Below are 25,728 nucleotides of genomic sequence, written 5' to 3'. Positions count from 1 at the left end.
GTATTGCTTTAGGCTCAAGTGCTTGCTGAAGTTGGAAATTATTTGAAGGAAAAAGGCTTAGAGACTACTAGGTCATTTACTGTTTGGAGTGATTGGGGTTACATAGAAATTGTCATGAAAACACTTCAAGATATGCCATTAAAAGATGAAAATGCAGTGGAGTTTCTGCAGTAGTGAATAACCTCAGAACACTTCTCCTCACCACATTACTGACTTTTATTCTGCTGGGAAGTCATAGCGTTGGACATGATCAGATAGGATCTGGGAATGTTGCAGAGGAGTGGAAAGATGTTTCACTTGTGAGCAAGTAAATCAGTAGCATTTCCACAGGAAATTGAGTATGTAAGCTTTTGCACCTAGTAGGTTACTAAATACGTGTGTTGCGCATTTGATAGATTTCATTGAATACTGTGATGGAAATTAAGTCTTACTTCATGTAGTCAGTATTAACTTTTTTATTATTTGTTTATTGTAGGTTGGAAATCTCCCAAATGATTATATGATAACCCTTAAATATGTCCCGAAGATGGATAGTCTGGTATGTACAACCACTTCAAGTTAATGCCAATAAAATAGCCCACTGGAACCAGTGATGGCCATAACATTTTGTACCTAGTTCTATGGTGTAGTAAGTTACAGTTAAATAATGGTTATTTCACTTCTCATACACTTCGTGAATACTCATTTAAAAGAAATGTAGAGAGATTCCTGCAGTCACTTAAAACCTTTTAAATTACAGGTATCTTAGAAAAATGTTTCTTCATACTAAATTTTTTAACACTTTTTTTCTGAAAAATTTCAAGCTGTGGTGTCATTTCGTCATGTCAACTGAAAATTGTTTTTTTCTTAAAGAAGCAGCTTCTTTCTAATTGTGCTTTTGAACATACTGCAGAATGTCCTAATTTCAGCCAGTGGAAATGCTTTTAAAGCATGACAAATAGGGTCCTCAATAAAGAGAACCCTATATTCAGCAAATGGTAGCATCAGTAAATAAACAGACTGGTAGAATCTAAGGACATTATTTCATTCAAACATGCTTTGTGTTATTCTTTCTATACAATCCCATAGTTAATATGTAGTGATACTTTCAAATAAGCTCTATATACTCTCTTTAAAAAATTATAATATTTTGTATTAAAAACATTTTCATATCATCTATTGCATATTCTACTAAAATTTTTTGGTTTTCCTTAATTTAAAAGAAATAGTTTTAAAATGATGCATTGAAAATGCTCTCTTGATTGTTGCATACACTGCAAGAAAAGGACAGAAGGAAACAAGGCGAAAGTAGAAATTATGCTGAATGCTATACTGTGCTATATTGTTTTAAGGAAAAAAGTAAGAAAAGGACTAGTTTGTCAGTTAAACTGAACAATATCCTGCGTGTTTTAAGAATGAATCATTGTACCCATGCATCAGTGGTTGGAAATCATCCGGTAGATGTAAGAAGCTGGGTTTGTGTCTGCACAAAATATTCATTATGAAAATCCAGTTTGTGTGTGATACACATAAAAACGCATTCTATCCTACAATATTGTAGCAAATCTAGCAATATTCCCTGTTGAGATTGGACAACAATGCTAGAAGAAACATTCAGTCCTGAATAATAAGATGACTGGAGGAAAAGGAGGCTGTGAGATAGCGAAGCGCCCTGAGCTATGAAGTTACAAGGTATTATTGCAGATCTGGCAGTGTTCTTGAGTTTTATTGGAAGCTTGACACTTTTACTAAAACTTAGAGTACTTTAGAAAACCCAGTTTAAACTTGATTACTTAGACATAAAAACTGCAGAACAAATGCCATGAAAGTCAGATACTAGAGTCTATATAATATAATTAAAGCTAATGGAAAAAATTTCAGTTCCTGAAAATAGCCAATATGCAGAGAAAAGGGAAGACTGGCTGCCACCATCCCCTGGCTATGGTGCTTTTTGAAATTCAGTGGTTTTGTTGCCTGATGTGATGAGATTTATGTCTGTGGAGGACAACTGTAACCTGAGTGCTGGTCCTTATCCTCCGGGATAAGCATGGCAGCAGATGGGTGAGAGCTGGGCTGGATTGGGGCTGTTCCCTCTGGTGCGCTCCTGGGGAGATTGGCACTGCAGATGAATAAGGCCGGGGAGCCTGCTTCAGCAATGAGTCCTGGTCATTCTCACTGCTTAACTCTTACCTTGCTCCGTGGTTCAGTTTTGGCTGCCAGCACACAGTTTCTCTTCTATAGTTTAAATGCCATGTCATGTTGCTGCATCATATCCAGGAACTTAGATCCAGTTTACATTTACAATGAGCAGCCAAGAAATAAATAGGAAGAAGTTCAGAGCTGGGATTTCCATATTCCCTTTGTTCAAACACCACTTTCAGTCGTGGTGGTGGAAGGTGCAGCTCTTGGCCACATGCCTTCACATGAGGAAGTGTTCAGAGGTATTCACATCTCACTTTGCCAAATTCCTCTCTGGGGAAGGCTGAGGTTCTTAATGACTTCTTTGCCTCAGTCTTCACCAGCAAATGCTCTGACCACACCACCCAAGGCTTGGAAAGCAGATGCAGGGACTGTGAGAATGAAGATCTTAGGCCCACTGTAGGAGAGGATCAGGTTCGAGACCGTCTTAAGAACCTGAACGTGCACAAGTCCATGGGACCTGATGAAATCCACCCGCAGGTCCTGAAGGAGCTGGCAAATGAAGTTGCTAAATCACTGTCCATCATATTTGAAAAATCATGGCAGTCAGGTGAAGTTCCTGATGACTGGAAGAAGGGTAATATAAGCCCAATTTCAAGAAGGGGAAGGTGGAAGACCCGGGGAACTACAGACCAGTCAGCCTCACCTCTGTGCCTGGCAAAATCTTGGAGCAGTTTCTCCTGGAAAGCATGCTAAGGCACATGAAAAACAATGAGGTGGTTGGTGACAGCCAACATGGCTTCACTAAGGGGAAATCCTGCCTGGCCAATTTGGTGGCCTTCTATGATGAAGCCACGGAACTGATGGACAGTGGCAGAGCAGCTGACGTCATCTACCTGGACTTGTGCAAAGTGTTCAACACTGTCCCGCACGACATCCTTGTCTCTAAATTGGAGAGACATCAATTTGATAGATGGACCACTTGGTGGATAAAGAACTGGCTCGATGGCTGCACGCAAAGAGTTGTGGTAAATGGCTCGATGTCCAGTTGAAAAACAGTAATGAGTGGTGTCCCTCAGGGATCGGTGTTGGGACCGGTCCTGTTCAACATCTTTGTCGGCGCCATGGAGAGTGGGATTGAGTGCGCCCTCAGCAAGTTTGCCAATGACACCAAGCTGTGTGGTTCGGTTGATACGCTGGAGGGAAGGGATGCCATCCAGAGGGACCTTGACACGCTTGTGTGGTGGGCCGATGCCAACCTTATGAAGTTTAACCAAGCCAAGTGTAAGGTCCTACACCTGGGTCGGGGCAACCCCAGGCACAGCTACAGGTTGGGCAGAGAAGAGATTCAGAGCAGCCCTGAGGAGAAGAACTTGGGAGTGTTGGTTGACGAGAAGCTTAACATGAGCCGGCTTCAGTGTGCGCTTGCAGCCCAGAAAGCCAACCGTATCCTGGGCTGCATCAAAAGAAGCGTGACCAGCAGGTCGAAGGAGATGATCCTGCCCCTCTACTCTCCTCTCATGAGGCCTCACTTGGAGTACTGTGTACAGTTCTGGTGTCCTCAACATAAAAAGGACCTGGAGCTGTTGGAGCAAGTCCAGAGGAGGGCCACGAGGATGATCAGGGGGCTGGAGCACCTCCCATATGAAGACAGGCTGAGAGAGTTGGGGCTGTTGAGCCTGGAGAAGAGAAGGCTGCGTGGAGACCTCATAGCAGCCTTCCAGTATCTGAAGGGGGTCTACAAGGATGCTGGGGAAGGACTCTTCATTAGGGACTGTAGTGGTAAGACAAGGGGTAATGGGTTCAAACTTAAACAGAGGAAGTTTAGATTAGATATAAGGAAGAAGTTCTTTACAGTGAGGCTGGTGAAGCACTGGAATGGGTTGCCCAGGGAAGTTGTGGATGCTCCATCCCTTGGCAGTGTTCAATGCCAGATTGGACAGAGCCTTGGGCCACATGGTTTAGTGCGAGGTGTTGCTGCCCATGGCAGGGGGGTTGGAACTAGATGATCTTAAGGTCCTTTCCAACCCTTACTATTCTATGATTCTATGATTCTATGATTTCAGGTTGTTTTACACATACCACAGCAAAGGCTGGCTCTGGGTTCTGCAAGGTCCCTGCAAGCTGGGAAACACACGGCTTTGCATGAGGTGAATGCCCTTTGTTCAACTCTGAAAGGATTGAAACAGCGTTCTGCAGTTTTTTTCAATAGATCTTCAGTGCGTGCATAAAGTGGGAAATGTATGCAAGGTAGCAAGTCTCAAATGTAGATGACTAAAGTTAGGAAGGCAGGGTGAACGCAAAGCAGATGGGAAGCCAGTGTAGTGCATGTAACAGGAACAGACTGACCCGATCCATTAAACAGAAGGGTTGTTGCATTATGCACTAGCCCAAGGCATCTGAGTGGCTTTAAAAGTATTTTAGCATAGAGTGAACTGTGTAGTCTAACCTGAAAGTTAAAAAGGAAAAGATGACAGCAGCAGGGGCTGAACACAGAAGACGAGATAAACTTTAAACTTTTAGATAGGTGTAGAAAAAAAAAGCTAAACGAGGACTACCTGAAAGCACAAGGGAACTCAGGTTTGCAATTGCCCTAAAATGTGAATCTTCATCAAAGTTTACACGAAAAAGCAGAGTTAAACTTCCATTTCTCCTTGCAAACAACCTCACATTTCTCAATTTCAGCAGTTTCATTCCTGTGTTTGGTATATATTGAGCTAGCAAGTGATTGCACAGCTTGATATTACTGAAAAGAAAACTTCAAACTCTCGTGAAATGCAGCTTTGTAGGTCAGAATGGTTCAGTCAGAGGAGACTCCTACACACATGCTAAACCATGGGAGTAACAAAACAGACTCCCTGCTGAAATCACCAAATGCTCAGTAAAGAAGCAGCAAGCTTTTGCTAGTCCCTGCCAGAGGAGAATGCACACCCACAAAACCTCAGAGGAAAAGGGTTTCCTATTTTGCAGCTCAGTGAAGCACAAGAGTTCTGTGTCCATGTTCCTACACCAAAGTAGAGGAAAATGCATTGTCTATCTCATGAGGGCAGTGGGCCATGGCACAATGCGTGTTGCTGGAATGGAGTGTGTTTCAAGAAGCTTTCTCTGATTTATTTGCTTCTGCCTCTCCTCTCTAGTTGTTGTGCTTGAAGGGAAAAAGTGAGGCAGGATCGAGCCGAACACCATCTATTTCACGTTTTATTTCATTCTTGTTTAAGTCATTATTGAGACAATTACAGAAGGTGATAATAACTGACTTGCAACTTGTTATCTGTGTGTGAGAGAGTTGTACACAAAAGTGAAAAGTCAGATGAAGCTGAACAATGTATTTACATTTGGTTCTGTAGGCCTGGGAGCCTAATAGTCTGGTTAGTCTTCAAAAGCATGAAGTGTGTTTCTCCTCATCAAAAGCATTTACACATCCAGGCAGACCACCACCTGTGTCACCAAGAAAGTAATTTGTTGCCAAGTGGTGATATTGATAGTGTAGGGGAAAAGAAAATTTAATAAAGGATCTGTATGAAGGTTTATTGCAGAAAATGAGTAAAATGAGATTAAGGCTAGAAGTGGGTACATCGGCCAAACATTTACTGCACGTTTGCAGAAGGTGGAGTGGATGGATTCAGTGGATGCTGGCCATCCACTGGACAGCAACTAGAAACTAGTTTAGTGATACTGAGAGTACTTAGGAGTTGCTGGGCCAAGACCTTTGTATGTGGTAGGCTTTAGTGATCCTGAGACTTTTTTAACCATTGGAAAAACAGCTTCACATGTGGAATAAGTTCCCATAACATTTAACATTAAAAATTCAGCTTTTATTAGGGAGGGACTTCCAGGTACATGTTGCAGTGTGACTAATGCATTACCTTGGTACTCGGTACAAAGTAATATGGTACTTTTGCAGACCATATTAAATTAGGGGGTCTTCTGCGCTGGGTGGCTTTTTTGTTTATGTGACTACTGTGTGTAAATCTAAGTAAAAGAAGTTAATGACTCCCTTTAAGGAAGCAAGATGAATGACCAGGTTTCAATTACATGAACAGCTGTACAAACTTTGTCTGCAAACTAATTGCATAGGTGTCATGAGCGGATTTGAACTCTCTTCCAGTGGCACAGACATGGGAGATACCACCATGGGCTGTGAAGAACCCTTTTGTTGGCAAAAACTCAGGAAAAGAAAGACTTTTAGATCTGGAATCTGTTCTCAGGAATGGTATTAGATGAAAAAGATGAAGAGGAGACATTAACTAAGCTAACTCTTTTAAAGATGGATAACAGCACGTGGATTTCATGCAAAACATATACAGAAACCTTCCTCAGAAGAGATTTAAATCAAGAATCTTTGAGGTTAACAGTCATGTAGGGTAACAATAATAAAATGAAAACTGAGATTGGTTTAAAGAAAGTCTGGAGGAAATAGTTAAAGCAGTAGTTATTTTTAAAAAATAAATAGGTTAACGAAGGCATGGACTAGAGTTAGTAGTAGTATGTCCCAAGGCTCAAATTCTCAACAGACTGATGCTTAGCATTCATTAAGAATTTAATGAAGGGATGCCATTTAACAGACAACCATAAATGTGTCAGTATCAGTGAGAATAAAAATTTTACCAAAAGGACTGAAGAGAAAGTTGGCCACAGTAAAGACGACAAATTTTAATTTAGACTTTCAAGATAATTTAAATTAGAAAGAACATTCTAATCTACTTATACACATTGAGCTGCTTAACCAGTTTTTGCAAAAGTCTGATTTTAATCTACCTCTTTGTTTCTCTTTTTATCCCCTGACAGCCTAATCACTGTTGGTTGCATTTGATGGTGCCTGAATTTTCAAGGAGTCTACATAATCTTCTCCAGAAATTTTCAGATATTTCAGATATGTCTGATGTTTTAAGCAACTATTCAATCATCAATAATCTCACAAGGATAATTAATGATCTTATGGCATGCCTAGCTTTTGATAAAAATAAGGTAATCTTACACAGAGTTTCTGCTTTTCTGCTGGATTTTTTTATTTGAACATTCTGTTGCACAGTACTCAGAAATAGCTTAAAACTGTCCAAAGCTTCATCAGATTTTTTCTTACTTATGTTCCTGTACATCTGAAATCCTACTTTGTTTAGAAATGCATTGAGTACACTGGGCTTAGAGTTGGCTAGTCGTTATCTCCTGTGTCAAAAGAAAATGGCTTACAAGGAATTACAGTATATACAATGACTTGTATACAGTCAGTCAAAAATGTAACCTTCATCTTTAAGATAATTCATTCTGGTCTGTTTGAAAGTGGCAGAAATATTCCTTGTGCATCCAGCTTAAATTATTCATTTTGCTAGTGATTCTAATGTAAATTTAAAGATGATGTGGTCAAAACTATTAATATACTTTTAGTATGTGTCAGAGTTCGTGAAGCTCCAAAAGCTTCATCATGGTTTAATGAACTTTTTTATACAAATACGCAGCAAAGACTAGGGGATGTCAGCCCATTTCCATGTGTTTCTGGAGTCCAACAGCAGCTGGAAGGATTCCAGGAGTCTCACTCAAGAGACGTACGATTCTCTTGTGTGAAAATTATGGGGTGAAAAAATTAACTTTCTAATCCCTTATCCAGCTCTAACCAGTTCTGTTGTCAAGGCGTTGTCCCACTGAACAAAATAGGCAAAATCCGCTATGTTCTTTAGGGCAAGGATTTCATCTTCCATATACGTCGACTTCTGTTAAGTCCTTGGCTGTTGTAATTGAACCTTTTTAACATCCAGAATGAATCAAATGGTCCAAACCGCTCAATCTCATTTAGAGTAGCATAACCTTGTAACCTTGTCATATTGGCATTATGTTGCTGAGGGTATTTAGACATTCCCTACCTTTCCATTTCAAACTGAATTCTGTCCAATCTTCAATGTATATTTGTTCTTTTTCTTTTCTATTCTTGTCCTGATGACTCAAACCACTCAGCTGGGATGTGGTTAGGGAAGAGGAATTTTGTTTTGTAGAATTTGAAGAATTAAATGTCCTGTAATTCAGGGAAACAACCAGCTATTGATTTCCTCAGAGAAGAATGATCTTAGGTCTAATACTTTCAGCATTAAACATAATTTTGGAGCCAAAAGTAGGAAGTTTTCCTTAGTACATATTTAAACAATGTTCTTACCACTATCCTCCTTCTTGGGAGTACAGAGTAACCGCAGGCTAAATTTGACCTGCTGGCATAGGAGACAGTGGTTATGAAAGCCAGAATCAGGTAAAAAGAGAAAAAAAAGATAACCATCACTGATCTTAACATGGACCTCAATCTTGTTGTTTAGTCTGGCATAATGCACTTGTCTGTTAGACCTCAGAGAGTAAGTAGGCTTCCTTGTTTATAGTCCTGCTCTTATTTTTAGGTACTTTATCAGGAATCTCAAACTGCTTCTGTGCAGTAGTATGTCCCAAATATTGTATTCTGTTCCTTGTACTCTTATGACAATAGCTATGATTGTGTTGTGTTCCTGTATTCAGATTAAAAGGATCATGGGGAACATTGCAAAGTAATGTGAAATGAAGGTAATTTTTTTAACGAGGGGAAAAAAAAGTCTCTTCATTTTCAGTGTAGGATGGGAGACTGCCTTTCATTCCTTGGCAATTTTCCCACACTATATTAATAATTTATTTCTATTTGCAAAGCTAATTTGAAATCCTCAGATCAGAGGGCTTGTATGATTTATGAAGATTGTAGACAGCAAATTTGGTCTTCTGCAAGTTACAAATTTAAGCTATCTTGTGTTGTCTTTGGATATTTTTATCATCTGTTGAAGTTTTGAAAGGAGTGTCTCTCTTGACCTTCTTTCAAGCTGAATTCTGTATTTTACCCTAGGATTTTGTAAAAGAAAATGGTCACCTTTATGAAGAAGGTCACTTCATTCCTGAGGATTTTTTTAGGCACTTTAATAATACCATTGAGGTCTACAAGGAGTTTGCAGACATATTGGATAAGAATGACTGCATTCTACCTTCAACAGTAGAAACACCAGAGAATGGTAAGATGGCCCTTATTTTGGGGAACAAAATCTAAGTAGATATAAGTGGGTGATTTGCCTTTGATTTCAGAGATGCTAATGATCTGATGCTGTACCTCTATGTCTCCTTTTTACTGCCAGTTAAAATTACTACAAACACCAAAGATTGTATTTAATTTCCAAGCTGAGTTCTATCTGGCAGTAAAACTAGTGCCATCATACCTATTGACATCATTCCTTAATAAAATTCAAATAACCTCACAATAATCTGCTCTGTTTCTTTTCATCCCAAATATATCCTGGGTTGCCTTTTTACTTTGTTCTTCTTACCTTCTATTAATGCGCTAATTCTTATAAGGCAGTAGCTGAGCCTAAGATTGCACTAGTGAAAGAATAGGAAGCTAAGACAAGTTGTAAATTACAGCAGCCTCAAGTCACCTCTATATTCATCCCACCCCTCCTGAAAAGGCCCATGTTTACTTCATTTAAAAATTCTAACAAGCTCAAGTCAAGCTCTTGCAGTTCATTCTTACCCTTACAGTAAATGGAGGTATTTTCTTTTACTCTCTCTAGTGTAGTGACAGCTACTAGCTTTTTAATTAGTGCAACGTATCCGGTTGCACAGTTATACCAGTAGTAACTAGAGTAGAGTAATACCATAACCTAAGAACTTGTTCAAAGCAATTGCTTTTCTGGAATACCTATTCAGTAGCAGCTCAGTATGTAAACACATCTGCCTCGTAATAAGACTGCCTTTTTTGCCTTAATCCACTTTGTAAACAACCCTGTACACAGATTTTTAAAACAGCCCCACAGCCACATCAGAGTAGCCCTACAGCCCATCATCTTATATAGGGGGAACTGTATTTTACTTTACGCAATGCTGACACACTCATTTTCTATTTAGATTCCAGAGTCGCTGTCACAAAAACATTTTTGTTTCCTCCTGTTGCTGCCAGCTCCCTTAGGAATGACAGCATTGGCAGTAACACTAGCAGTAACAGTAAGTACAAGTGATTGAATTAATATGTGTCTCCATTTTATTCTGGTAGCTGGTTGTTATGAGAGCTCAGAGGAAAAGAATGTCATTAATTGTGCAAATTAATGGGAAGTTACTTGTGCCTGATGGTGTACCATGTGTTTCTCAGCTGTCGTACCGAAACGCAATGAATTTATCTAATCAAAATTTAGAGATGCTATCAAGTTACAATAATGTGACAGCTCTTTACAACTTGGAGAGGGCAAGTCTCTTCGTTTTGGCTGTCATGAGGTCTCACTAGTCATATGGCTTTGGCAAACTTGCCTGTCCGAGACACCTCATTTTAGCTCAGAAAAGGAGGTTGCTCCAAACAAACAGAATAGGTGTCCTAAATCGGGCCCAGGGTACTCACGTGGACAAAGAGCTTGCTGGTACATTGCATTTTGAGAGTACTGTCAATCCTAAGCTTGACACCAAACCTGAAGACAGTCCCCTGTTTGCTTGCTCTAGACGCTGCAGGGCCAGCTCCACAGTCAGCATGCTTTTGGCTAAGGTCAAGGACAAAGTCACTACAGTTTTGGCAGGCTGTAATCTTATCTGTGGCATAGCCATCTCTGTGTTTCTCATCTGGCTTGGTCAATGTGTTACACGACTGGTCACTGATGGATAAGAGAGCACAGAACTGCTGCTGTAAGAGCCTCTACATTACCCGTCATGAAGTCAGAAGGGGAATAGGAATCTGAGGTGAAGAGAAGCAGCTAAGTTTCAGGGGCCTTTAGTGACATCATGTAAAACAAAGTGAGTACTCTTGTGAACAAAAGAAGGGGATTTTCCTTAGACATTCCTGCTTAACCATGTTGTTTTCCTTGTTGCCGTTTCCTGGACACGTCAGGATGACAAGTATATCTCTTTTATAGTTTCCCCCTTTCACTTCACAAGCATCCATGCTATCCGAATGTGTGATGAAGTGTGTGCCTGGTACTCTTTGTGCTTAAGAAAACATGGGCAAGGAGACAGCCTAATACTGAGTTTCTTCTCATGCTTCTTGGGAATGTGTAATCCAGTTATTCTCTGGGTTTTTATCACTGTGCATGCTACCTTTTAGTTGGCAAACAGTTGCTGTCAGATTTGTAGCCCTTCCTGATTGCTTTCTAATTAAGAGAAGGTCTTGAGTCATCATTCCCCAGAACTCTCTGAGTACATGGTTGGAACAAAAACTAGTTTAAGCTCCTGACTGCCAGCCGGCCTCTCTGGAAAAGGGAAATCTCACTGCCATAAATTCCTCACCAAGAGGTCAAAGAGCTGACTGCAAATAACCTGATGATACTGGGGCCAATTATGAGGTACCAGGAGGGGGCTACAGAGTGCATATCTGTCTCTCAGGTCTGAACGTGATAATTTTTGCTGTCACTGCTAGAGGCAGAATATTCAGCTGCAGCCTGAAGCAATGGGAATGGATCAAGGAGCCAAAAAACCCCCAGATAGATTACAGGAGCAGTTCAGATGAAAGGACTTTTACCCAGTAAAGTGAAAGGAGAGAGATGCCAGGGAGCACAGCGGAGTGTGGCGCCTGCATCTGTACTGTGGAAGGGCTTACAGAAGCAGGTCTATCAATCTTGTTTTATAACTGGAACTGATAATCAAGTAGGAAAAAAAGACTAATTAAAATAATGCAGTAAACCAAGGCAATTGCTTGGCTGGCCATATGCTGTACAGGCGTGTTTTAACTGATTATCATTCTCTTAAGCAATTTATTGGAAAATTGGATATCAGTTAACAGCCTTATGTAGCAATGACGTGAGGACTGCATGTCTAAGGCTGGGGGCAGTTTGAACCCCTAATTAGATTAAATTACATTAACTTGGACATTGGATGCTGACTGGGTAGTCTTTAGATATTTGTTTGGAGTTTTTTTCAGGGAGGGACCTGTGACATCTTTATTGGCATCTCTGTCTTACTCCCTGAAATGGTCTTCAGTACCTATTTTAGTTTTGTCTTGGCTTTATTGCTGAGTAAGTTTTCTCTTTTACTTAATCCTTGCCTTCTTGAAAGCAGCAATAATGAATAAACTTTATCACTTCCCATGTGAAAACTCCCCAGCACAGGGGACCTGTCTGCTGGCTTTCAAAACAGCACCACTGGATTCCAATTTCAAAAAGGAAAACATCTGGAGAAGGGTGGAAACATGAAAAAAGCATTTTCTGGCACAAACTACTGCAATATTTTTTTATTAAATGAACCTCTTTAATTTTAAACAGATTTAAATTGAGCAATTTAAAATTAATGGTTTCTAGACCATTTAGAAGCATTCACTGTTTGCAAAAGAACCCCTCCAGATTAATAATAAATTTTGAATCTATTAATAATGTCTCTGAAGTCAGATGACTTGAACTGCTCTTAATTCTAAATTCAACTTAGGCAAACCTGAAGTGCGTCATCTAATAAAATCATTTGTGAAATAAGTATCATAGAAATTGTATATAATATAAATTAACTAAATTACATTTTTTTCATGTTGTTGCTACATTTGTTGAGTCATATTTCGTGACTCCATCGTTATTACACAACAACAAAATTAAACTACTATAATACAGTAGAATCTTGACTAAATCTACACCAAAATTCTTACCCCAACTAAGCGTAAATTGGAACAATTATCCTGTTTGGGGTTCATTTGTTTGTTTGTTTGTTTGTTTGTTTGAATGGCAGTAGTCCTGTTTTCATCCTTGTAATATTGAATGTAGATCTGGGGCATGTTCCCATTCCATCTTTTCCCCCACAAAATTCTCAAAACACCACCACCAGCACCCCCAATTTATTAAGGCTGGTTTGTTTTCTTCTCTTTATATTACATGGCTGCAGTCCAATTTAAATTCCAAGTAACTGCTTAAGTCCCAGTCCCATTGATATTTCTCTGAATCATTATACTATGATTAGTCTAGAGAATTCAGATGAAATCATTCCCATATAAAGAACAAGTGTCAGGATAAGAAGTCTTGAGTTCTAATCTCTAACTAAACAATAAATAGTAGTCCCTTTTTCCCCATCAGTTGAATCTCATGTTGCTGTAATTAAAGCTTGAACTTACTAGCTGTTACTAACAGTTCTCAATTTAGTACCATGGAATTATTTATATTTTCATGGAAAGTTGTTTTACTTTCTTCCATTTTTGCCTATGATTTCCTCACAATAATTTAGCTTTATTATTCAGTATTTAACAGCTCAAAGAGTGTGTAAACACAGATATCTCTATAACTTTCTAGGAAGAAGGTCTCCTTTTTTAATTAAGTAAAGAATAACGTAGTTTAATTCAGTAATTGCACAATTTGAAAATGTTCACCCATCGCTTAATGCACATGGTGTTGCCTTTGTTCCTTTGTTCCAACTTTATAGTTAATGGAAAACCCTAATGAACAGGTGAGAGCTGCTCTGCATTTTTATAGATAAGATCTTGTGGTAATTGTGTTGTAGCTGAGCAGAGGTAAACTGAAAAATCCTTTGAGACATACCCAGCAAAAAATCGAGCCAGTGCTTTGAAATATAATTGGTTGCTAAACCTACACACAGGGCTCAAGGTGGAGAGCAGCTCAATATCTTCATTGTGTAGCTGGGTGGCTTTTAATGTAAACATATTTTGTTCACAGCTTAACATCCCAATGTCCATGAAGACTATACATAAATCAACACCAGATGAGCTTGCTTCCTTAGGGAATGTTCCACACGATGCAGAGTGAGAGCTCTGATGGATGCTGGCCTGCTTCCACTCCTGTTTTGCACCTTGCTAGATAAGAGTCTTTTTTAAGTGACTAATATGCTAACTGCAAAGCCAGTAGTTTCTCTGGAGTTGCCCAAGGAGTTTAAAAAGTTACTGGTACACCTGGTTCCTCCTATTCCTTCTCCTACTTTGCATTTACAACTGCTGGGAGTAGGAATCTTTCTGTGTAAAGCTCTAAAGTTTCTAATAGAGGAAGAGATCCCTGTGGAAGGAATAAAAGCCTATTGACAGGCAGCTTGCTTTCCTTATCTCCCTTTTCTTCATCAGGACACAAGTCCCCAGGAGGTTTACCAGGCTGAAAATTCTCCAACCTGCTCTGTTATAGATGTTACTATAAATAAAATGCACATGAAGAAACCCACCGTGACTCATTTCATTCTTTCCAGATCTTTCAATAGACTTTTTCTGGACTTGAAAGTGAAATTAAGTAATCTGTTGTTGTTTGTTTTTCAAGGTAGTTATGAGTTACTCAACTTTCAGATTAATTCATACACTATCAAGTTATGAAAAAAAATCTATTGTAATTTTTAAAAGATAGGCTGGGGACGGTGTCACAGTTTGACTGTATTTAGGCTCTGTCCCTTTATTACAGGTCTCCACATGGAAAGCTAAATATTAATTCCTATCAGTTTTCCATAGCTGCTGAGGAAAGCATCTTCATTGGACATATTTTCTCAGAAATCAGATTTTTTTACTTTTAGATAGTTCATTGTAAAGGGAGCACTTCTGTTGTCTGAGACTCCCTAAAGTTTGTGAAAAATAAAGTAAAAATGAGGCTGCTAGACTATCAGTGATTGCCCTTCATACAGAACATTTCTCTAGATGTTTGTGTAAAAATCAGCATGCTTGCCATGACATGCTGCTCAGCATTGCAGAGAAGGGAGAGGATTTTTGAGGTTAGACACGATACTGTAACATGTTCTCAAATAAATGATGCTCTATATGACCTGAAGAATTTTTCCTTTGCTTTTGATTTCAGTTTTCCATTTTTTCTGAAGTTTGCAGGGCAAAATCCAGAAAACATGACCATAATTCAGTTGTGTAACTCAGCAGTCTGTCACTGGGAAGAATGACTAATGGTATTAGGCCTAAGTCAGTGTTTTATTTTCCTTGAGTAGAGCACAAGAGCAATATAGGAATTTTCACCTGAGAATACAGTTCAGATAAAGTAATGAGAGGAATTTCTTTTTTTGAGCTGTTTAGGCTGGTTGTACCCCACTTGAGGTTGTCCAGATTTTTTGAAGGTCAATCCTGCAAGCAACCTCCTCTATGAGTAATCTGGGACAGACAGTTTGAGAAAATATGTGCCCTTCTAGTTAATTTCTGCTCTTGATGTTTATGTCTGAGCAGACAGAGGCAGACTAATTGATAGCCTCTCTTTTTCAGCTGATGATCACCTCTGTAGAACTTAGCTATCTTTCCCTTCTCCTCAGTAGAACTTAGCTATCTTTCCCTTCTCCTGTGTAGATAGATTTCTTTCATGGTAAGCTAGCTTCTGTTCTGCTTCACCCATGTTTCCTTTTGGTGCACCAAGTCTATCAGATGGAAGTAAAATTCAAGCCCCTGTAGTCAGAACCCAGAGTTTGTATGTTTTGTATGATATACAGAGGTATAGATAGTATATAAGTATATAAGATACAGACTTTTTGTTGTCTTACTTTTTAGCTCTGTCTACCATGACTCTAGAAAACACAGCTGAATTTCAAAGATAAAAAGAATGTTTAAAGAACATTTGTGTAAAAACTTGCAAAATGTCAACTGGAAAATCTCAGAGTTGAAGATGAGCTACTAGTCAATTATGAGAATGCTCCTTTCTACACTAAAGTGTTTTTTTCTTAGAGGCTGTTAAATAATGTACTAAATGCACATTGCTTGACCCAGTATCTCATACTGTACATGCTTAGACATTTGCTATTTGCATGAGTCACACAAATTTCTAGTGCTTTCAGTCTGTTTTCATCTGTATCTAATCACCTACATTTTTTCCAGTGCTTACAGTTTGGTTCTTTTCCTGTAATCTGACAATACATCCACCATTCGAGCTGCAGACACCACATCTTGAAGTGAACCAAAACTGGGTGGATGGTGTCTAAAATAGCAGTCTTCTGTGGCTCACTTTGCATTTCAGAAGGTGGATCCCAGGGTGACTATGTAGGACTTTTTGAACCCTGCTCTTGATTAAGTAAGGGGAGGGCCACATTTTAGTCTCAGCGTGCATATAGTTCCCTGTGACGGGAATGGAATTACTTGTGGACATAAAAGACTAGGATTGGAGCTCTTCCTTATAAAATGTAAAAAGCTATCGAGAAATGGTTACAACAAAGTAACATGGCTAGATTTCGAGATACAAGAGCTTCATCTTACTGAAGTCAGCGAAACCTTTCCAGACAGACATTAGAAGTGAAATCAATTATTTTGTTAAATTAACCTCTCTCTGGAGTCCTCATGTTGATCATCCATTAGTGGCAAGGCAGAGTGTTTGTTCGCACTCAGTGTCTTACAGAACTTAAGCAAATGCACAAAGATAAATACTCTTCCAAAGAATTACTTTGTGTTACAGAGTAAAACCTTTAAAAATTGATAAACACAAAACTTTGAAGTGCAGGAAAGAGGGAAAAAAAAACCAAAAAACAAGAAACCCGGAAAGAGAATTAGTGCTGGAACTATTCAACACAGCTGTTTCAAAATGGGAGAAGCATCTTTATGGTCAAAAATTTCCTGTGAGACTTTGTATGAAGCGCATCTCGTGGACATAGCACCTTGAAGTATCTGTTCTGCTATTTAAGATGTTACATAGGTGGTGAATAAAAGTGCTCTTGCTGATAGTGTTGCCCTGAAGATTTTCTGCTATAAGTATGTCTTTGCTAATGAGAATATCTGTAATTACAGAGGAGGCGCTTGGCTTCATTAGCAGCTCCAGCCTGCAAGGGATCAGCATAGCACTGACATCATTGCTGTCTCTTCTTATGGGCTTTATTTTGGGAGCCATATACTGGAAGGTAAGAAATATTTCATTTAATTGCTTACATAGTGATACTACATTTTGTAGCTATGGTCAGGCGGGAAGAACAGAACCATTCTGCATTTGAAAGCTGGAGACATCTCTTTTGATTTTCACTGAACTGTGTGATGTGCAGATGGAAATCTATGTTGTCAGGTTCTTGAATCCCACCACCAAAGTGCAAATTCTGTCTAATCAGCATGATAGCTGTCTAACTGGAAATTAAAAACACAGAATTTCCCTAATTTCCCAGTTCTCCGATTGTATCTTGAGAAAAGGATTCTTTTGCTTTTGGCCCTTGTGCCCATGCCTACAATACAAAGGCTTTTATAGTAAAATTATACCAGCAGCAGATGTGTATTAGAGGACAAGGTTTGGCCTACATTTTTCAAGATGACTGATACTGAAAATTTGAAGCAAACTGAAACATACAATCATTTTTCACGGAGTTGATAAAGAAAGCTTTAGAATATTTATATTTCATGCATCTTTTTCCTAGAAAACACATCCCAAAACCAGACCAGAAAGTGGTGAAACCACACAGTGTCATGACTGTCAAGAGGAAAATGAGATAAGGTATGTTGTTTCACTCTATATTTGTATATACAAATGTCAGTTTATCTTTATCTCAAAGATGAACTTTTTGAAGGTTTCTCTCTAGCTTTAAGACAAACACAAAAAACATCAAACACAAGGTCTTGCTGTAGAAGCAAAATGTGTGCTTAGGATATGTCCTTTAAAGGAGCTTTTAGTTTAAATATAAAAATTGATGTGGAGGAGATTTCTGCATACAAAATGTTACTAAAGGGACATTACCTTTACTTTATCTGTCCTTACTCCCACTGTGAGAAAGGAAGGCTGAGACCTACATAGGAAGCAACAAAGGAAAATTAATTTGGTTATTTGCTGTGTCATGTAAAGGTTGATGGCATATAACTAATTAGAAAACACCTTCTAAGTACAATATAACCTTCTAAACATTTTTCACATGAACATTTTTTATGTAATTTCACTTTTTTTGCATTCTGCAGGGTATGTGTATATAAGCATCTATGTTTTACAGGGGTTTTTTAATGTTAATGAGAAATCATTCAAATCCTAATAACTTCCCAAGATCATACTGAAATGATTTATGGCTCTATTCATACTTAAACACTGCTGTATCTGATTTTTAATGAGAAAGAATTCTGTGTAACTCAGTCAGTCAAATATACCTTAGAAATAACGCTTGAAGACATTCAAAGTTGCTTGGCCATGACTTGGGCAAAGAAGTCGGTGAAATTCAGAAAAGGACTTAGGGATATTTTAAGTTAGAATAGTTTGTGCTAAAGCATTTTGAGAGTATTATTTAATCTTGTATTTCAGGGTGGTTTTGGTAAAATTTTAACTATGAGGGATTAAGGGACAGATATGATGCAGATGGCAGAAGGACACATCCTGTAGGCTTCTCATACTGTGTGAAATGCCTGGTGCTGCCCACTGTTGAAGGCAAAAATAGACAAGGTTCTGATCTAGCAGTTTGGTCACAAGAGCTGAAATATCCTGTGTTTAAACTTTCTAGAATAATACATTCTTAAAACAAATTTTCTTCATGTACAGTACGTAGAATGGAAGACTCTGTATTCACCAAGTGTATTAGTTGCTATGAATATCTCAGCCTGCACTTCAGCCTCACAGATATTAAAACTTGTGAAATGAAACGTGCATCTTCCTTTTAGCTTCACAGGAAATATAAAACATTGCTTTATGGAAGGAAAAGAGGAAACAGTTAAATGTCAGATATGGCCTTAACAGGAAATTCAAGCAGGTTACATTCTCCATCAGACATCTTAAATATATGGCATATGTTTTTTTTCCCTCCTTCCTGATAAATTTGTAATACTCATCTATAAATAGGAACGCCTAATAGCAAACATAAATTCTAAACTTTGAGTTCCCTTTTATTGTAACTTATTGATAAAGCCTTCCATTCTATTTCCTTGAAACACTAGCACTGTATCAATGAAGTACCTTTTTCTTTCAGTATGTTGCAGCAAAAAGAAAAGGAACATCTACAAGTGTAGCTGTTGCTTTTTCTCCCTCAACACTGTTACTGTTTCATGTACTGGTAAGTTCTTATGATTGAGAATCTTACTATAAGCTTAATAACTTTTGACTGCTGAAATTATTCAAAGCCCATTTTGGAATAAAAAAGCAATCAACAACAACTTGTTATCAGTCGGCTTCATTTATGCCTAAGATCCTTAGTGGCAAATCCGATTAATCTTGTATCATTAATTTAGGTATTTGACTTTTAACCTGAAAATGTTATAAAATGAAATATGCCAGAATTCCCAAATGAAGGACAGCTACTGCTTCTCCTTCTTGGCGTGAAAGCTGATACAGAGAAGTCTTCAGCTGTTGTCCTACAGCTGTTTCAAAGCAGCGTAATCTAAAAACCACAATCATTAAACTAGCAGGTGAGTGTAGGAGAACAGACCAAGTAAAGCTGAGCATCTCTTAATTGTTGCTTACTCAGCACAGTTTGCAGACTCTGTAGCCCTATCAGATACATCATTCTTGCTTTAGTGTGTAAGGGTGATCAGCAAAGGCAAAGTGAGCTTTCTTGGTCTCAGCTGGTCCTCTGCAGAATGGTGCATGTCTCTGGCAAGAGGCTTCTTACTGTAGGAGTTGTGCTGTACTTAATCCACAGCATCTCTGGCAAGGGTCTGGAAGATTCAGGCAGTGCTGAAAGCCTCATTTTACGTTATGAGCGGAAAGAGCAGCATAGGAGTATAATAGGCAATCCAGGTTTTGCAGGTCATCCTGTAGCGGTCACTCTCAAATGTATTTCAGAGTGTTTGTTGTGATCAAGTTAGTTACAACTTGAGAGATTTCCAGTCTCCTTACCTGTTTGTTCTAAGATCTGCTCATTGAGAAGGGAAGTCATCACTGAATTAGACAGGTTGTCCGATTTTTCCGAAGATGTAAACTTACTTTGGTATTGGCTTCTCCAGATGACTTCAAAGGGAAGTTTGCTGCCAGAGATTGCCAGATACCAAAATGCACAAACACAGTTCTGTAAAACAATGAGAGTTGCTTCATCACCATAGATGACATCAATGAGCTTTTGCAGGCAAATGTGTTCTTGGACCAAGAAAGTACATCTTATAACAATAATTATTCTTTCAAAATAAAGGAATATCTATGTGAGAGTTGTTGAATTTGTCTGTTTCCAAAACTACAAGAAAAAATGTCTATGCTGTGTGTCTGTGAAAAGCTCTACTGTTTAGCAATACAGAGAAACTAATCAGCAGAATTATAATTTTTGTTTTTCTCTTCAGGCAGGTAACAGTTCCATGTTCGCTTCATAAATGAAGCAGCTTTAAGCACATTCTTATTCCTTCTGGAGTGACAGACTGAGTCTGCATCTGTTGTTGCTGCCCATGACTCCATAGAGATGCTGTAGAAATGAGGACAATTTGTGTTTGTTACTGTGAAACCAACACTGAATCGACGACAAGAAGAGTGTGCAGTTAGCAGGACTGTATCTATGTGAATACCTACCTTGTCTGGCATTTGGGGATTTTTAATTGCATTGAAACTTGCAGCTGACTCTGGCAAACAAAATACATGTCCTGAACAAAAAGTATCTTTCAAATGCCTCCCTCCAACTGTGTGTAATCACTGAAAGTCATAAATACCTTTACATCCTTAATTTAAGTTCTGTGTCCTCTTCCTTACCTTGGTGTCTTCAGATGGAGTTTTCTGAACTGAGAGAAAACAGAAATGGATACAGATAACATACTTTTCAATGTTGTATATAAAACTTGAAAGCAAAGTCATGCCATGGACCCGTGTTCTAGCCTTTTACTTATAAGGAGTGGTTTTTGCCTGGCAGAAGTCATGTGTACAGCAACATGTGATCTCTGTTGGGTGTCAGGTGGCTGGTTGCTCACCCCAGAAAGCCTCAAGAATTCATCAGCCTTGGTGGTCTCTGTTCAGGAGAAGCAAATACTGGATGAGGACAAAGTAAACAGGACGTGAATGTACCTCATGGAGCTTCAAAGCATTAAGAGTAATTGCTGGGTATGTGAGCACTGGTGAAATATCCAGCCACGCCAATGGAAGGGAAAGAGTCTGAATTGCGTTCAAACATCAGAATAAAGACAAACCCATGAAATGCATTTTAAATGCTGAATATGCATGCCATTGATACCTTGTCTTTAAATGTATAGCATAGAAAATCTGAAAGATCCTGAGAGTGTACTTAGCTTTTACTTACATCAGCTGTAATTAATGTTTGCATTGTGTTTTAAGTGTTTAGTAAGCTTTAATATCCTGTCATTCTGCACTTTTAAAGTTAATTCTCTCAAACGAGAAAGGCTTTATTTCCCACTTGTCTTCTGCATCTTTTGCTGTTATAGCATCCATAATCTGTACAAGACTGATGTACAGACATGCATTTTCAAGTAAATCGTAAAAATACCATGCTAAATGTTACAAGTGTAGTTGTGCATCTTTTCATCTTGATTCTTTCCAGATAATGGGTATCAATTATTTATCTGTATTAGGGGTTTGTACTTCAGAAGGTAAAGGTGGCTGACTTCAAATGATAAACTGTTGTCTGTCATCAAACTGACAAGGTCAGCAAGAGGTTTAGTTTAAGTAACTTGAAAACTTAAAAAACCCACTATCATTTTAATGTTTTGCATAAAGTTGGAGTCCTCTTTAAAGTACATAGTTACTTATTTTTTTTAAGAATTTTTAACACAGTTTTAATCATCTGCTGAATTTTCCGAGAACCATGCATAAAAAGAATACGACATACATATAATACATATGTGTGTGTGTGTGTGTGCATGTGCGTGTGTGTGTGTGTATTTCTGGTAAAACTGATTCATCTTTCATGCTTGCCAAAAGAGAAAAAAACTGAAAACCTTACTATGTTTGATGATAGAGCTTACGTATATGTATGTATGTATGTATGTAGCCACTCTGGAATTTTGACCCTACTGAGATCAATTTCAAAACTTCTCATGAATTCAGTGACAAGGATTTGATCATGTGGAACTATTTTTTATTTATACTGAGGCCTTTTTGCACTTCCTGTGTGTCAGAAAAGGGTCCTCAAGTCCTGCTCAGCTGGTACAAATTAGCATAGTTCTATCAATATTAACAGAGCTTTGGGGGTTGCATCATCTAAGAAACTTAGACTCAATCAAAAGAAACTTAGCATGAGAATTAGGCTTTCATTTTTATTCAGAAGTTGCTGGAGCACTCACCACTTAATAAGAAAATAATCAGGGTTTATCATCACTTCTAAAAAGCAAGTGCATTCCAAATTTTAGCTCTGCAAAAATCAAACAACAGAATTCCCCATCTATAGCTGAGTCTTATTTGACATTGTGTAGTTCTTTACTCACAAGGCCCTCAGACTTTGTGTTTTAAACTTGTTTAAGAGTTACCCTGAAAGAAATGTCAGCATGACCTAATTTATGGGGAAATTGCACCTTATTGGTAATGTAGAGAATAACTGCATATTGGTTTTGACAGAGCAGAAAAGAATCCATAGTAAATGGAAGCAATTATCTTTGTGTTGCTATAGAATATGGTCTCAAAGCAAGCTTATGCATTTGAAGCTTTGCAGTATTTTTCTTAGATTCAGTTAAACAAAAATATTGTGTTTATTTATGTTCTTTGTTCATAAGAATGTTAGTTTTCCTAACCCTAAGCATATTTTTTTTCCAGAAACTCAAATACATGATAAACTTACACATTGGTATGCCCCAAATTATACTTTGATATTCAAAATGTATGATGTTTTCAGCTCCTTGAAGGAGCTTCAGCTGCTGTTCAATACCATAGAAATTATCAATTGTAAATTGAAACATACATTAAAACCAGATGGACTGCTGCAAAATGTTCACCTTCCAAGCATAACATCTTAAAATAGTAGCTAAGTGACTTTCAAATAATGTGAGATACTTTAATCTTTTCTGTGGAACAAGGCAAATTTAAGGCTACATGAGAATATTTATAAACTTTACAACTTCATATTACATATATGCACCAAAGTAGATTGACACATGGAGTAGAAGAACTGTTGTTGAAGCCCATGATTTTCCTGTTCTCTGCACACCTTTTTGAGAGATCTGAACAAAACACTGGGTATTCTCAATCATTTTGCAAAGCAGGAGGACACTTCTAGACATTTGTCAGTACAGTGAATGGCATAGCATTTGGAAACATGATAGCCCAATTTATCTACCCACTGAGGAGGCCCTAACTTTGAACATAGTGATACTTTGAAAGACTACTGACCTGTGAGACATCTTTGAAATCAATGGAAATATAATATGTTGCTATTCAGTGGGAGCAGGTATGGCAGGAATAGTCCTTTATTTTCTTCTTTATGCAGTTGTAAGCTATTTAACTTCTGAAGAGTGATCAGTTTTTCAGTCTTCTTTTTGGGTAGACAGAGCCCATACATTAACACAGTCAGAAAAGTAACTCCCTTTCTCTTAAAATTGGGGAAAAGCAAGTGTTGTATTTTTTATACAAAAGTCAACCAAATTTGTTTTTGAGGTATCTGTGGGTTTGTGAGAAACTGATATTTTTAGGTTTCCTTGGAGTAGTTGAATTTTGCATGCAATTAATAGTGGCCTTGTGAGAATAAAAAGCTAGTGATATGCTGAGTAGCTCAGTGTGCTACTTTAGATGTGTGTTTACTTGAATAAATTAATGGTACTTATTTCATCACAAGGTCATCTTATAAGTAAGTTTATAAAACGTGCTATACAATGGACTATGTGCACAACCTGCACATTTTTTAGATTCTGATCATCAGCTGTTTCTCTGTTGCTCTCTCTTTGTAATATGCTGAAACTGTCCAGTAAACCTAATACAAATATATAAATTGAAAAGCTAACTGTATACTTAAAATACAGATATTCTGAGTTAGATTTACATTTAAGAATTATCCAACATTCTTCAATTCAGGAATCTGATTCAACCGTCTTTTAAATGCAGATCTACAATAACGGTGGCATGTTGCTATTATGTTATCAAATTGATGGAACGCGGAAACTTCAGACTCTTTAGTGATAGAGATGCAGATATTTGCTGGTTGTGTCGTGGGCAAATTCATTTATTTCAGTGTAAATGTCAGTACAGTCTTACATAGTTACATTCTGACTGAAGGTAATCAGCAAAGTTTATAAAATGTGATGTGTATGTATATATGTGTCCTCTTAAAGATAGATGTTTTCCCTGATCCTTTTTTATACCAGTTCAAATTTGGAATTTACATTATATACATATACTTTATTGTTCTAAATAAAGATATTATGCGCTGCCAAATAATTAGTATATTGCATTGTGTCAGTCCCACTTTTAAGTCCTGTCATCTGCTGGAAGAATTTTCTGCCAGAATGTATGCTACTAGATGCAGACCTCTTCATAATGATTTCATTTGTTAATCATGCATTTTGAAGTCTTATGCCACCAAAGTATATGTCCTCATTATCAGCCTTCATTGCTGATCCATAGTTTATCTGTGATTATGAAAATTAGCCCAACTTCAGAATTAAAAATTTCTTATAGCTTCTTAATGAGCTTAAATTTGTTGGTGTCCTGCTTTAGGCAGTTTTTCATACCCCATTCATTTTATTAGGCACATACTGGGATTTTAATTTAATCTACCAATAAAAAGTTTGAATGTTGTTGATGCACTTCTTTTGCAGTAAGTGGCATTTACCAACTCAAAAATTTGTTACAAAAAACACGGGCTTTCAGCTGAGACTTATCCCATAAAGGGATAATTTATCCCATAAAGGGATAGTTTACCCCATAAAGATGGCATCTGGCCTTTCAAGTTTCAACAGCTTATTGTGCCTTTTCACTAACAAGGCCAGCACAGAGGATGAAGCTGGGAGGAAAAACAGCTGCTCAGGGAGCTCTGGCACCTCTCCACTCCTGAGAGAGAATGACAGGCTGCCAGTCTAGGAGGACGATATCAACCTGCTGAGGCTTTCAACCTACCTTAGAGAGAGATAAGGGTGCCTTGGAATAAAGACAGGCAAAGATGCAATAGGCAGATATAGGAGGGGTTATAAATAGGAGTGAGGTACAGACAGGACTGGTGAGAAAGAGCAGAGAGCAGTGTTACGGGGCTGGGAGACTGGGGAATATGATTTAGGGATGGCAGATCTTAGAGGGTGGATAGGAATGAGATCTGTGACTGTTGGTCTGATCACATCAAGAAACACAGAGCTGATGGGCTTGAAGACGGTCATGGAGCAGTGGAGCTCTGCACTGATGGTGTAGGAAAAGTCATGTCCTGGGGAGCAGCACTGATGGCTCAGGTGGGTTGGAAGTGTGATGGACGCTCTGTTCATCTAGGGCTAGGTGAGCCCCATGTAGCTGCAGAGAGTGGAAATAAGAATATTTCATGTGGAAAGTAGCATTAATGTGACAAAAAGGAGGATGACTTGATCTGAAAGTTCAGGAAGGCAGAATTAACAGCAGGGTACCTGGAAACAAGATGTGAGAGCTCTCACTGAAGTCAGTTTAGCAGAACCAGTTACAAGGGATAATGGTTTTAAACCAAAAAGGTAGGCTCAGACTAGATATAAGGAAGAAATGTTTTACAATGAGGGTAATGAAATACTGGGGCAGGTTGCCCAGAAATGTGGTAGATGCCCACCTGGAAACATTCAAGGTCAGGTTGGACAGGGCTCTGAGCAACCTGTTCTAGTTGAAGATGTCCCTGCTCATTGCAGGGTGGGTTGCACTGGAGGACCTTTAAAGGTCTCTTCAAAGCCAGACTGTTCTATGATTCTATGAGTTGTACATAGATGGAGTGAAGGGTAAGAGTGAAAGTCTG

General features: G+C 38.3%; 1 protein-coding gene across 6 annotated transcripts in view; it reads left to right on the top strand.

Annotated features, from left to right (window-relative positions):
* Positions 1-24,203, top strand: part of KITLG (KIT ligand) — a 59,966-nt gene extending 35,763 nt beyond the window's left edge. For 2 of the 6 annotated variants that reach the window (XM_030480189.1, XM_030480192.1), the window contains exons 3-10: positions 476-538; positions 6,907-7,086; positions 8,966-9,128; positions 10,015-10,110; positions 16,751-16,860; positions 17,362-17,438; positions 18,886-18,969; positions 20,186-24,203. In XM_030480189.1, coding sequence (XP_030336049.1) covers positions 476-538; positions 6,907-7,086; positions 8,966-9,128; positions 10,015-10,110; positions 16,751-16,860; positions 17,362-17,438; positions 18,886-18,925 — 729 coding nt within the window. In that variant the 3' untranslated portion in view covers positions 18,926-18,969; positions 20,186-24,203. Of the gene's footprint in view, positions 1-475; positions 539-6,906; positions 7,087-8,965; positions 9,129-10,014; positions 10,111-16,750; positions 16,861-17,361; positions 18,860-18,885; positions 18,970-20,185 lie in introns of those variants that run through there. The other 4 variants (XM_030480187.1, XM_030480188.1, XM_030480191.1 and 1 more) reach the window with 3 other exon arrangements.
* Positions 24,204-25,728: the final 1,525 nt, after the last annotated feature.

Source organism: Strigops habroptila, chromosome 3 (assembly GCF_004027225.2).
Source record: "Strigops habroptila isolate Jane chromosome 3, bStrHab1.2.pri, whole genome shotgun sequence".
In the NCBI taxonomy this organism is placed as follows: domain Eukaryota; kingdom Metazoa; phylum Chordata; class Aves; order Psittaciformes; family Psittacidae; genus Strigops; species Strigops habroptila.
This window is presented reverse-complemented; position numbering and strand designations above follow the sequence as displayed.